At 37.4% G+C, this 11,828-nt stretch overlaps 1 protein-coding gene across 3 annotated transcripts in view; it reads right to left on the bottom strand.

Annotated features, from left to right (window-relative positions):
• Positions 1–1,999: 1,999 nt before the first annotated feature.
• The window catches only part of l3mbtl1 (L3MBTL histone methyl-lysine binding protein 1), a 48,620-nt gene continuing 38,791 nt past the window's right edge, over positions 2,000–11,828 (bottom strand). Inside the window, exons 21-22 of one of the 3 annotated variants that reach the window (XM_048155388.1) lie at positions 5,874–5,936; positions 2,000–2,253 (exon numbers count right to left, since the gene is read on the bottom strand). In XM_048155388.1, the coding sequence (XP_048011345.1) occupies positions 2,245–2,253; positions 5,874–5,936 (72 nt within the window). In that variant the 3' untranslated portion in view covers positions 2,000–2,244. Of the gene's footprint in view, positions 2,254–3,840; positions 4,777–5,873; positions 5,937–11,828 lie in introns of those variants that run through there. The other 2 variants (XM_048155387.1, XM_048155389.1) reach the window with 2 other exon arrangements.

Here is an 11,828-nt window from a genome sequence, read left to right as displayed (position 1 = left end):
AAATATCATGACAACCAACATTATATTATAATGATAATCAACAGTGATTTGAAAACAGATTTTCTTCAAAATTGCAAAGTGCAAGTTTTCGTTATCATCTCCATTCCATGTAAACTACAAAAATGCAAATTTGTGAAGACAGTGACGTCATGCGCATGTGTATTACGTGTTCAGTCTGTAGGCATGTAGTGTTTCTTTTCAAAGTGATATCTCCAACTACTAGCCTGGCATGCATAATACATATATTAAAAAAGGGGGGTAGGAGGGGTCTCTTCCTTCCACTAATAAACCGAGATCTCTTGGTCGTTTTCATATCGTTTTCGTGTCAACTGGATCATTTTGACAATGTTGTTGCCTGTGTGCTAAAAAAGCAGAGGAAAAACTTTGTTTTTAGTACATTGTTATCATATAAACATACCCTCAGTTTGGTTTTGTTCTGTTCCTGTTTGCCTGTGCTCTTAATCCCTGTTTGTTTCTATAGTTGCTGTTCATGCCTTAGTTTGTTTCCATAGTTACTGATTAGTTTCACCTGCATTTGTTTGCCCTGTGTATTTATACCCTGTGTTTTAGTTACTCCTGGTTGGTTCTTATTAATGTATGGTGTCATTATTGTTCCTGAGTTTATTCTAGTGTTTGTTCTGAGTTTGTAAATTTTAATAAAGACTGTTATTGTTATCTCCTTTGTCTTCATCGTGCACTACTACCACACAATACGTGACAGAAGAACTGACCCAAACTAAATGGATTTACCAGTAGTTCGCCTGTGATCCTTTGAGGACCACACACTTTCTGGATTTAGCATTTCATACTCACTACCACAACAGTGCACTCATTTCATTTTATTGGACTGGACTCAGTTATGGTGGTAAAGACCATAATCCCATATCCCAGTGATGGTCCTCAAGGGAAATTCATGGATTATGTTGAGCAGGTGCTCGTAGCATATCCTCTTTCACTGTGGTGGAGACAGATGAAGAGACAGACGGAAGACTATTAAAGACTGTTATTGTTATCTCCTTCATCTTTATCGTGTGCTGCTACCACACACAGTTGGTGAAAGGAAGATAATTTGATTGGCAGTCTGGAAACAGTAAAATCACATCTCAGTAGGAAATCCATTCCACCCAATTTTCTAAATCTCTGGGAATGCAAAATCAAAAAAAAAAAAAAAAATAGTTTAATTAGTTTTTAAAATTATTATTATTATTATTATTTAAAAATTTACCATTTGTACAATAAAAATCAAAGGCTTGTAATCCACCGTTTTCATAATCTTGTATAAATTCTGCTCTTTTAATATAGTGCACACGTTTTCTCCATATAAAATTGAAATTAGATTGGTTAATAGTCTTAATTAATAGCTCTATTAAATGGAGAGACAAGATGCAGGATAGATACACCTAGCAAAATTTTCCATTTCCTTCCAAATCCTTTCCAAAAATAGACAAATCCCTTTGCACCCACATATCGGGACTACCTTTGCATTCATGTACAGTATGGTAATAATATCACATTTGCCAATATTAAGTTTTAAGCCTGAAAATTTGGAAAAATAATTACCTATCTCAGTTACTTTTTAAAAAAAAAATGTTGTATGGTCTGCCCATTGACTTCACAATTTCACAATTTCATGTCCAAACACATTTAATCTTTCAATATTTGAATCTCTGTAGCCAGAATAAATAACGAAGGCGAGATGGGTCAACCTTGTTTAACCACCCTATTGATAGCAAATCTGGATGAAGTACCTGTTGTCCAAAACCACTCGAATATTATTATGTATAGATAAGCCTCTTATGAATCCAATTTGTCTCCCCAATAATTTTGAATAAACCAAGTTTCAAGCAATTATTATATGTGGGTTAATAATTTATAGTCATTGTCCCCAATGTTATCAACAGCATTTCTCAAAAATCGCTTAATGCACCTTTAATGAAACAATTGAAATAATTGATGATACAGAAATGTTTTCATATATCAAAAATGTTTATTTGTCCACTTTCCTTGCATTACAAAAGATGAAATTATTCTTTTTAAAATGCGTTTGTACTTTTTCTACAAACTCTAAACTAATGTAGATCTACAGTAAAGTCTGAACCTTGACTCCACACATTTCTCACAGACCACGTGAAAATGATCTTTTCAGACAGAGAAAGAATATTTAATTTATTATTTGCACCTTTCTAAGTGTCTGGGCAGAAATCGCACCTCTTCCTTTGTTTCCTGTGGCCTTTCTCTACTCATCTACTGCATCTGAAATCACATGTTGTTGCATAGTTGGGGACACTTAATATTCAGTAATATTACTGATACACTGACACTAGTGGATGAGAATTGAACTGAGGTGATGATGACATTACTGTTTACTGCAGAGCTGCTGTATAGATAAAATGAACAAATTTAATAACTGATGAACTTTACAATGGAACTGAATCAACACTGAACTGACTTTAGCTGAACAATGACACTAGAGCTGCTGTACAGCCGAAATGAATTCTGTTTGCATCATTAAATCATTATTTTCCTGTTATCACTGTAAAGCTGCTTTGAAACAATCTGTATTGTATAAAGAGCAATAGATATAAAGGTGACTTGACTCGACTTGACATATACTGATTGAGTAGGTTCTACATTTGATAACTTCATGACTGTTAAAGGGATAGTTCACCCAAAAATGAAAATTTGATATTTATCTGCTTACCCCCAGTGCATCCAAGATGTAGGTGACTTGTTTCTTCAGTCGAACGCAAATTATGATTTTTAACTGCAACCGCTGCTGTCTGTCAGTCAAATAATAGCAGTAGATGGGAACTTCAACTATAACAGTAAATAAAACTTGCTTAGACAAATCAAAATTAAAACCTGCGGCTCGTGACGACACATTAATGTCCTAAGACACGAAACGATAGTTTTGTGCGAGAAACCGAACATTATTTATATAATTTTTACCTCTAATACACCACTATGTCCAACTTCGTTCAGCTTCCTGTTAGTGAGGTCAAAAAACGCGTTCTGGTGACGGAAGTGATGTCTCGCCCATATACTTCAATGAGCGCGAGACATCACTTCCGTTGTCAGAGCGCGATCAGACCTCACATAGTGGTGTATTAGAGGTAAAAATTATATAAATACTGTTCGGTTTCTCGCACAAACCGATCGTTTCGTGTCTTAGGACATCAATGTGCCGTCACGAGCCGCAGGGTTTAATTTGGATTTGTCTATGGAAGTTTTTTCGACTCTTATTGTTCAAGTTCCCAATCACTGCTATTATTTGACTGACAGACGGCAGCGGTTGCAGTTAAAAATCATAATTTGCGTTCGACTGAAGAAAAAAAGTCATCTACATCTTGGATGCCCTGGGGGTAAGCAGATAAACATCAAATTTTCATTTTTGGGTGAACTATCCCTTTAAGTATCATCAAGCATGCATGTTGGTAGTATGAATATTATCAAGCATGAATGTGTGTATAAATACAGTCTTGAGTGTAGACTGCGGGTCAATTTGACCCCAGTTATGCATTCTTGGGTTGAGGTAGTGATACAAAAATTATCAAGAAATCCGAAAATGACATTAGTATTTTTGAAGAATTTATGGAAAATCAAATAAATGCTTTCACTGATAAAATATTTTAAAAAACCACAGCCTGACCCCCTTTATGAATTGGGACCCCTGCTTTAAATAGACACTCCGTTTAGAAATAGCACAACTCTTCAACAAGCAGCAAGATTTTAGGTATCATTCATGTCCATAGCACAAATGTTTAAACACAGGTTTATGTATTTGGAGTTAGGGGTTTTTCAAACACCCCTAAACACAAGCAGAAACCAGACTACAGGTACTTGAATTAAACATTTATTCATGTTGATGAACTGAACGACATAGTTACTTAACTGTACATTATTAAAATTTCCCATCAGAGAGAGAAACATAGATCACCTAAAAACCTGCCTTGGTTACAATTTACCCCTCTGGATTTTCCATTCATACAAAAATAACAACACTGACATGACAATCCAAACTCGGTAAAATAGCTCATTTGAAACTATAATCTCATTTAACACCACAATGTCAGTAGCACTTTGTTACTGAGGGCAAATATTGTTAAAGGTCCCCTAAACAATGGATTTAGTTGGCTCAGATTGCTCATTGTCTAAAGGTCAGCTCCCTCTAGTGGCTACTCCTGTAAAGTGCATAAACAACATCAGGGTTCTAAAAAAGGGGACAGTAGCACCAATCAACTGAAATCTGCCCTGATATTTCTCTGCACCAATTTCACTTGTGTCACCACAACACACTGAGAACAATTGTAGATTTCAGTTAACACTCCAAATACAAAAAAAAAAAAAAACCTATCTGAAAAATTCTGCATGGTGGTTTCAGATCAAGTTGTTCTTCATCAGAACGTGTCATTTCGCTTTTGAAATAAAGCAGCATCAAAGCTCAGCTAGGCTGTACTCTCATGTATAGTTCATCCTGCTCTTGAGTCAAGGTTTCCTCTCTCTCTCTCTGGTGGGTTCAGACGTTAAACACCAAACAAGTGATAGATGTCGGATTCTGAATGGATCGTTACGGCATGAGGAGCTTGAAGAATAATTGTTCACTTCAGGCCTTCATCTGTGCTCTTAAACATTAAAATGGCGTTGTGAATCTTCAGCGCTGGTCCTAGCTTTATATTCATGATCTTCACAATATCATTTTGAGTCAGAAGGAGGAAGGCCTCTCCATCGATCATCTGCAGAGAAAAGCGATGCTGTATCAATGACCAGCCTTCACTGCTGTAACAAGAAATGTAACACAACACCACTCAATCATATATTTGAATTAAGTTCATAGTTTGGATTTTATTTAGAAAAGTGCCTGAAATATCATAATAAAATTTTTTTAAGAAAATGTGAGTGGTGTGTACCCATTTTTAAAACTCACCAGCAAAGTGTTAGCAATGCCAGGGCATTGCTAAACAGTTGCTATGCTATCCAGAAAGTTGTGTCATCTTGCTAGGGTTGTTGCTAGGCTATTCTGGATGGTTGTAAGGCCATTTTATTTAACATCAAGTAAAATTTAATTGAAATTAAATTAACAAAAACAAAAATCTCACATATCATTGACTTTTTGTTATGAATTTAGTATTTATAAGCTTTAATGACATTCCAAGTATGTTTAAACTTTTTAGTTAAAATAAATACAATTTACATGATATAATAAAGCTAAGATGATGATTAATGTATTTGATTAGAATAATGATATGATTATTAAAATATTTCATATGAGATAGATGTTGGTATATTACTGATCTTTATATTTTATGTGAATGGAATTTTTTATGTAAATTTATTCATAACCAACTGAACACTGTTGCTGTCATTTTATTTTTTAAATATATAATTTCAATATACATTACATATTTGGATTTCTGATCGTCATCTTTCTAATACCGTTTAAAAATAATATCTTTCTTATGCTAACATTCAGCTGCTTAAAAGTACTTAGCATTTAAAATGCAGTGTCGTTATGTTAATGTGTTCATGGGGCATTGAGGCACTCAGCTGGTGGCGCCCTAGTCTGCCTATACCTAGAAATGGCCCCGGCACAAACAAACTTTTACGAGCAAAACAAGGTCCATTGTCAGTAGTGTAGTGATGTATAATGCACCGCACACACTTCCAAACCAAGCATATACTATTCTATTGATTCTATATTCTATTGAGACGCCTGCATTTCACCTGTGGAAATTCACTGTGAAAAGTTAAATGTGATTGTGCCTTCATATATACATGTAGAAGGCTTTAATAAAAACTACTACTTAAAAACTTATTATGACTCCATTTAACCCAGTTTCATTAATAAGTGGAATTAAATTAAGCTAATTACTTACTTCATCTTTAAAAATTCGGGCCTGCTCCTCACAACCAATAAGATTATTAACAAATCCAAACACCTGCAAATCAAACAGAGATATAAATTAATACAGCCATCATTCAAGCTGCTGTTGGTTTGTTGCGTCCAGGGGCAGATTAATGCATAGGCTAACCTAGGAAACCTATCTGTCACCTAGGAAACCTATCTGTCACAGTGCTCGTGACAGATTTTAGAGGCAGTTCTCATGTTGCGTCTAAAATCATGTGGAAAACCCCGGCCATGCTGCTTTCTCTTTCTTTTCAAAGTTGTAAGCAACCATGAGCTGTGCTCTCCATGATGACAAGCAAGTTTCAGCAAAGGATAAATGAGAGCTGTCAATCACTGCCTTATTCGATGCCCATTGTTGCCTGTAAATTTGACAATGCTCAACACAATTGGATCTGTCAATGCTTTGGCAATGTAAAGCCTTTTTACCATGCCAATACCTTTATCAATCACTGATCGATTTGCTGAGTTTTTCAAACAGGAGGAGAGAGCGCAGACCAGATCTCGCACATAGTCAATATTCTGATTACTTTCATGTAAATGATCAAGCTATTAGCTAGTATAAGTAACAAAATGCTTCCTCTGTGTCCAGATTTGACTGCAATAATAATCCAAAAACTGACACTTCAAATGAACTTAACACATTGACAAATCTCAACAATCTCAAAAAAAAAAAAAAACTTTGACAAAAAGAAGTCTCTAATAATGTCTAAATATAGGCTATATCCAAATACAAAACCTAATACAATTCTGAAAGCAATATACACAGCCTTGTTTATATATTTATATAGGTACAGCCATCTAGCGGTTATACCTTGGTATTACATGTGATAAATGGTTAAAAGTTCCCTAGAATGCTTTTTCACAAGATGTAATATAAGTCTAAGGTGTCCACTGAATGTGTCTGTGAAGTTTCAGCTCAAAATACCCCATAGATTTTTTTTTTAATTAATTTTTGTAACTGCCTATTTTGCCAGTTATTATTGCTCCATCTGCCATTTTTCGCTATTGTCCTTGCTTGCTTACCTAGTCTGATGATTCAGCTGTGCACAGATCCATACGTTGATACTGGCTTGTGTAATGCCTTGAACATGAGCTGGCATATGCAAATATTGGGGGCGTACATATTAATGATCCCGACTGTTACATAACAGTCGGTGTTATGTTGAGATTTGCCTGTTCTTTGGAGGTCTTTTAAATAAATTAGATTTACATAAGAAGGAGGAAACAATGGTGTTTGAGACTGACTGTATGCCATTTCCATGTACTGAACTCTTGTTATTCAACTAAGCCAAGGTAAATTCAATTTTCAATTCTATGGCACCTTTAATAATTTAGAGGTAAATATTAGTAAAAATCCCCTTATATAGCTAGTACTTATTTCTGTTTTCCTCTATTAAAAACCAGAGATTGAATCACCTCACTTGAATAGCCATTAGCCTATTAGTGATATTTATTTTATCACTAATATTTATGATGATTATTAGTGATACATTCATACAGTCATGTGAAAAAGTTAGGACGTCCTATTGAATTTCATGGTTTTCTGTATCAGGACATAATAAAAAATCATCTGGTCCTTGGCAGGTCTTAAAATTTGGAAAATAAAACCTCAGATGAACAACAATACATGCCATATCACACCATGTCATTATTTGTTTAGCAAAAACAAAGCCAAAATGGAAAAGCCATGAATGACAAACTTAGGACACCCTTACTGTTAACATAGGAATTAAGAGGGTAAGTGGCAGTCAGGCACTGCTAATCAAATGTATTTGATTAATCACCAGCAAGTGTGATCTCCTCTATAAAAGCTGAAGTTTTGTCAGTTTGCTTAACACAATGCAAAGGAGGAGAGACATCAGCAATGGTCTTAGAAAAGCAAGTGTTGCTGCCATTAATCTGGGAACAGTTACAAGGCTATTTAAAAACAATTTGAATCCATCATTTACAGTAAGGAAGATTATTCACAAGTGGAAAACACTCAAAACAGACACCAATCTTCCCATGAGTGGACGTCCCAGCAAATTCACCCCAAGATCAGACCGTGTAATGCTCAGAGAAATTGCAGGCAGCCCAAGAACTACAGGTGCATCTCAATAAATTAGAATCTAGTGGAAAAATTCATTTATTTCAGTAATTCAACTCAAATTGTGGAACTCGTGTATTAAATAAATTCAATGCACACGGACTGAAGTACTTTAAGTCTTTGGTTCTTTTAATTGTGATGATTTTGGCTTACATTTAACAAAAACCCACCAATTCACTATCTCAATAAATCAGAATACTTCATAAGATCAATAAAAAGAGGATATTTTAAACAGAAATGTCAGGCTTCTGAAAAGTATGTTCATTTCTATGCACTCAATACTTGGTTGGGCCTCCTTTTGCATTAATTATTGCATCAATGTGGCGTGGCATGGAGGCAATCAGCCTGTGGCACTGTTCAGGTGTAATGGAAGCCCAGGTTGCTTTAATAGCAGCCTTCAGTTCATTTGTATTGTTGGGTCTGGTGCCTTTCATCTTCCTCTTGACAATACCTCATAGATTCTCTATGGGGTTCAGGTCAGGCAAGTTTGCTGGCCAATCAAGCACAGTAACACCATGGTCATTGAACCAGCTTTTGGTACCTTTGGCAGTGTGGAGAGGTGCCAAATCCTGCTGGAAAATGAAATCAGCATCTCCATAAAGGAAGCATGAAGTGCTCTAAAATTTCCTGGTAGATGGCTGTGTTGACTGTGGACTTCAGAAAACAAAGTGGACCAACAACCAGCAGATGACCTGGCAGCTCAAATCATCACTGGAAACTTCACACTGGACTTCAAGCAACATGGTTTCTGTGCCTCTCCACTCCAGACTCTGGGACCTTGATTTCCAAATGAAATGCAAAATTTACTTTCATCTGAAAAGAAGACTTTGGACCACTAAGCAACAGTCCAGTCCTTTTTCTCCTTAGCCCAGGTAAGACGCTTCTGATGTTGTCTTTGGTTCAGAAGTGGCTTGGTACGTGGAATGTGACAGTTGTAGCCCATTTCCTGAAGACGTCTGTGTGCGGTGGCTCTTGATGCACTGACTCCAGCTTCAGTCCACTCCTTTTGAAGCTCTCCTAAGTTCTTAAATTGGCTTTGCCTGACAATCTTCTCAAGCCTGTGGTCATTCCTTTCACTTGTACACCTTTTCCTACCATACTTTTCCCTTCCAGTCAACTTTCCATGAATATGCTTTGACACAGCACTCTGCGAACAGCCAGCTCTTTCAGCAATGACCCTCTGTGGCTTACCCTCATTGTAGAGGGTCCTGATGATCGTCTTCTGGACAACTGTCAAGTCAGCAGACTTCCCCATGACTGCTGTTGAGATTACTGACCTAAAGGTTTTGGTTAATGTTACCTGCACCTCTGAGCACTTTCTCTGGTTTTGTTTTCTTGTTTCTTGTGGACTGTTTTTCATGGATTTTGATCCTTTGCTGGCATTGTACTAGTGATGGGAAACCGAGGCTTTCTGAAGCGTTTGAGGCTTTCATCAAATTGTGCCGAAAAATGGTTCATTAGTCGAAGCTTTTAACACCGTGCACATTAGCGACATCTGGTGGTCAGACTTGTTTTCTCCACCATTTCTAACAAATCAGGGAGCAGATCTACGGTTTGAAAAAGCACGTGACCAGACAAAGCTTAGGAAGTCCGTGACATACGGAATCACTTTTGCCTTGGATCAGTACAGTTCTATCTGATCTAAACTAATCTCATCTAAATTAATTTGTGACAATGAGACCACAACTCCTGTCATGTGTAGCCTATTCAATGGATTCACCTATTGATCAATAATATAAAATATACAATGATGTGATCATAGTTGATAATTTTGGATGAGATGTTTAACCCTTATATTCTGTTCGGGGTCTCTGAGACCCCAGCAATAAAACATGATTAAATGCATTTTCCTTTTATGCATCAGGTGAAGCGCCAATTTTTTCAAACCAGCTGTCCCAATTTTCCGATACATACTGCATGACGTTTGAAGCTTCAAACATCATCAATCACGTGGTATTGTCATTTCGATACAAGCATCGGTACAGTGTGTGATACAATAGTGCTTTGAAAACTGCGCCGGAGCATCAGAGCCCCGGTATCAACCGTCTCATCACTACATTGTACTACTCTTTGGTTATTCCTAAATAAAAGCTGCAATTGGATCTTACTTTCAAGTCTCAGAGCACCATGACAAAAACCTTGATCATGTTTAGATCCAGCAGCAGGAGAATCCAGCCATCTGCTGGTGCTTGGAAAGTCAGACCGGTCCCCAAGATCTGACTTCACTTCGTCAGAGAGGTATGGAGGTGCGGGCTTTCACCCAGAAGTTTTGGTCACGGGCAGAGAGGTTGAATCACCCTGATGCGGTCCTCAAAGACATTTTCAATCATTGTTTGGATGACCCTCTGCTGCAGTGGGAGATGGATTGGAGATGGATTGGGTAAAGACTTTAAATTTTTGGAATTTTTCCAATTACCTGTACCTCCGCAAGAATGGGAAGGTTCGGATACCTCCAGCGCCAGCTCCAGCCTGTCGGTCCGCTTCAACCCGTGAGCCCGTTCCAGCCCTTGAGTCTGCTCCAGAGTCTACTCTAACCAAGTATCTGCTTCTGTCCAAGACTCCACTTCAGAGCCTACTCTAGGCAATGAGCCCGCTCCAGCCAGTGAGTCAGTTCCAGACCCCCGAGATGGCTGCCACGCCTGAGCTTTTAGAAATTGCAATTAATGCAATTAGAAATGAATGTCATGATCACCAGTTTGGAGTGCCCTGGGTAGAGTTTCCCAAAAGCATCGTAAGCCTAAGTTGATCGTAGCTCCACTGGTTTCAATGGAGCTACAATCAACTTAAGCTTACGATGCTTTTGGGAAACTTTGCCCTGGTTAGCCACTAGAAGGCACTCCACCATGGACTATTTTATCACTCTTAGACTCCATCTCCCATAACCCTTTGTTCCGGACTCATCACTGATCATTGCACACAGCTGACTTCACTTATGTCACTAGTTTCTGCCTATTTATACCTGGTTGGTTTCTGTCAGTTTCATCAAGGTTTTGGTTAATGTTACCTGCACGTCTGAGCACATTCTCTGGTCTTGTTTCTTGTGGACTGTTTTTCATGGATTTTGATCATTTGCCTGGCATTGTACTACTCTTTGGTTATCCCTAAATAAAAGCTGCAATTGGATCTTACTCTCAAGTCTCAGAGCACCATGACACAGCAAGCTGTAATCATCAAAATGAAAACAAAAAAGTCTGGAAATATTTTACTTTGTCTAATAAATCTAGAATATATTTAAGTTTTACTTTTTGAATTAAATTACAGAATTTTTCATGATATTCTAATTTATTGAAATGCACCTGTACACCTCATACTCTACAGGCCTCAGTTAAAATGTTAAATTATAAAGTTCAAGACAGTACAATTAGGAAAAAGATGGGTCAAGTATGCTTGGAAGGGTTGCCAAGAGAAAGCCTCTTCTCTCTTAAAAAAAAAAAAAAAAACATGGCGGCACAGCTTAGGTTTGCAAAGTTGCTTCTGAACAAACCACAAGACTTCTGGAATTCAATTCATTCAATAGCATTCGTGCGCCGAAAGTGAAAATGATGTAGTTGAGCGTGGCAAAAAAAGAGCTGAGTGTCTCCACAAAATCTAAAAGCAAGTGGTCACAGAAGAAGCATTTGAAATGCGTGATAATACCATGTGTCCACAGATCACCAAAAACGCATCCAGATGGAAACAGGCTTTCTCTCTTGCTCACTCAATTTCCTGGATATTGTATATAATTTGAGGGGTATGGGGCCTAGAAATCCCTGAGCCTAGGGACCTGTGTAGACCTTAATCTGCCCCTGGCTGCATCCTGAGATCATTTTAATATCCGTAAGTTCAGAGCTGTGCTGC

This window comes from Megalobrama amblycephala, linkage group LG14, assembly GCF_018812025.1.
Source record: "Megalobrama amblycephala isolate DHTTF-2021 linkage group LG14, ASM1881202v1, whole genome shotgun sequence".
Taxonomy (NCBI): Eukaryota; Metazoa; Chordata; class Actinopteri; order Cypriniformes; family Xenocyprididae; genus Megalobrama; species Megalobrama amblycephala.
This window is presented reverse-complemented; position numbering and strand designations above follow the sequence as displayed.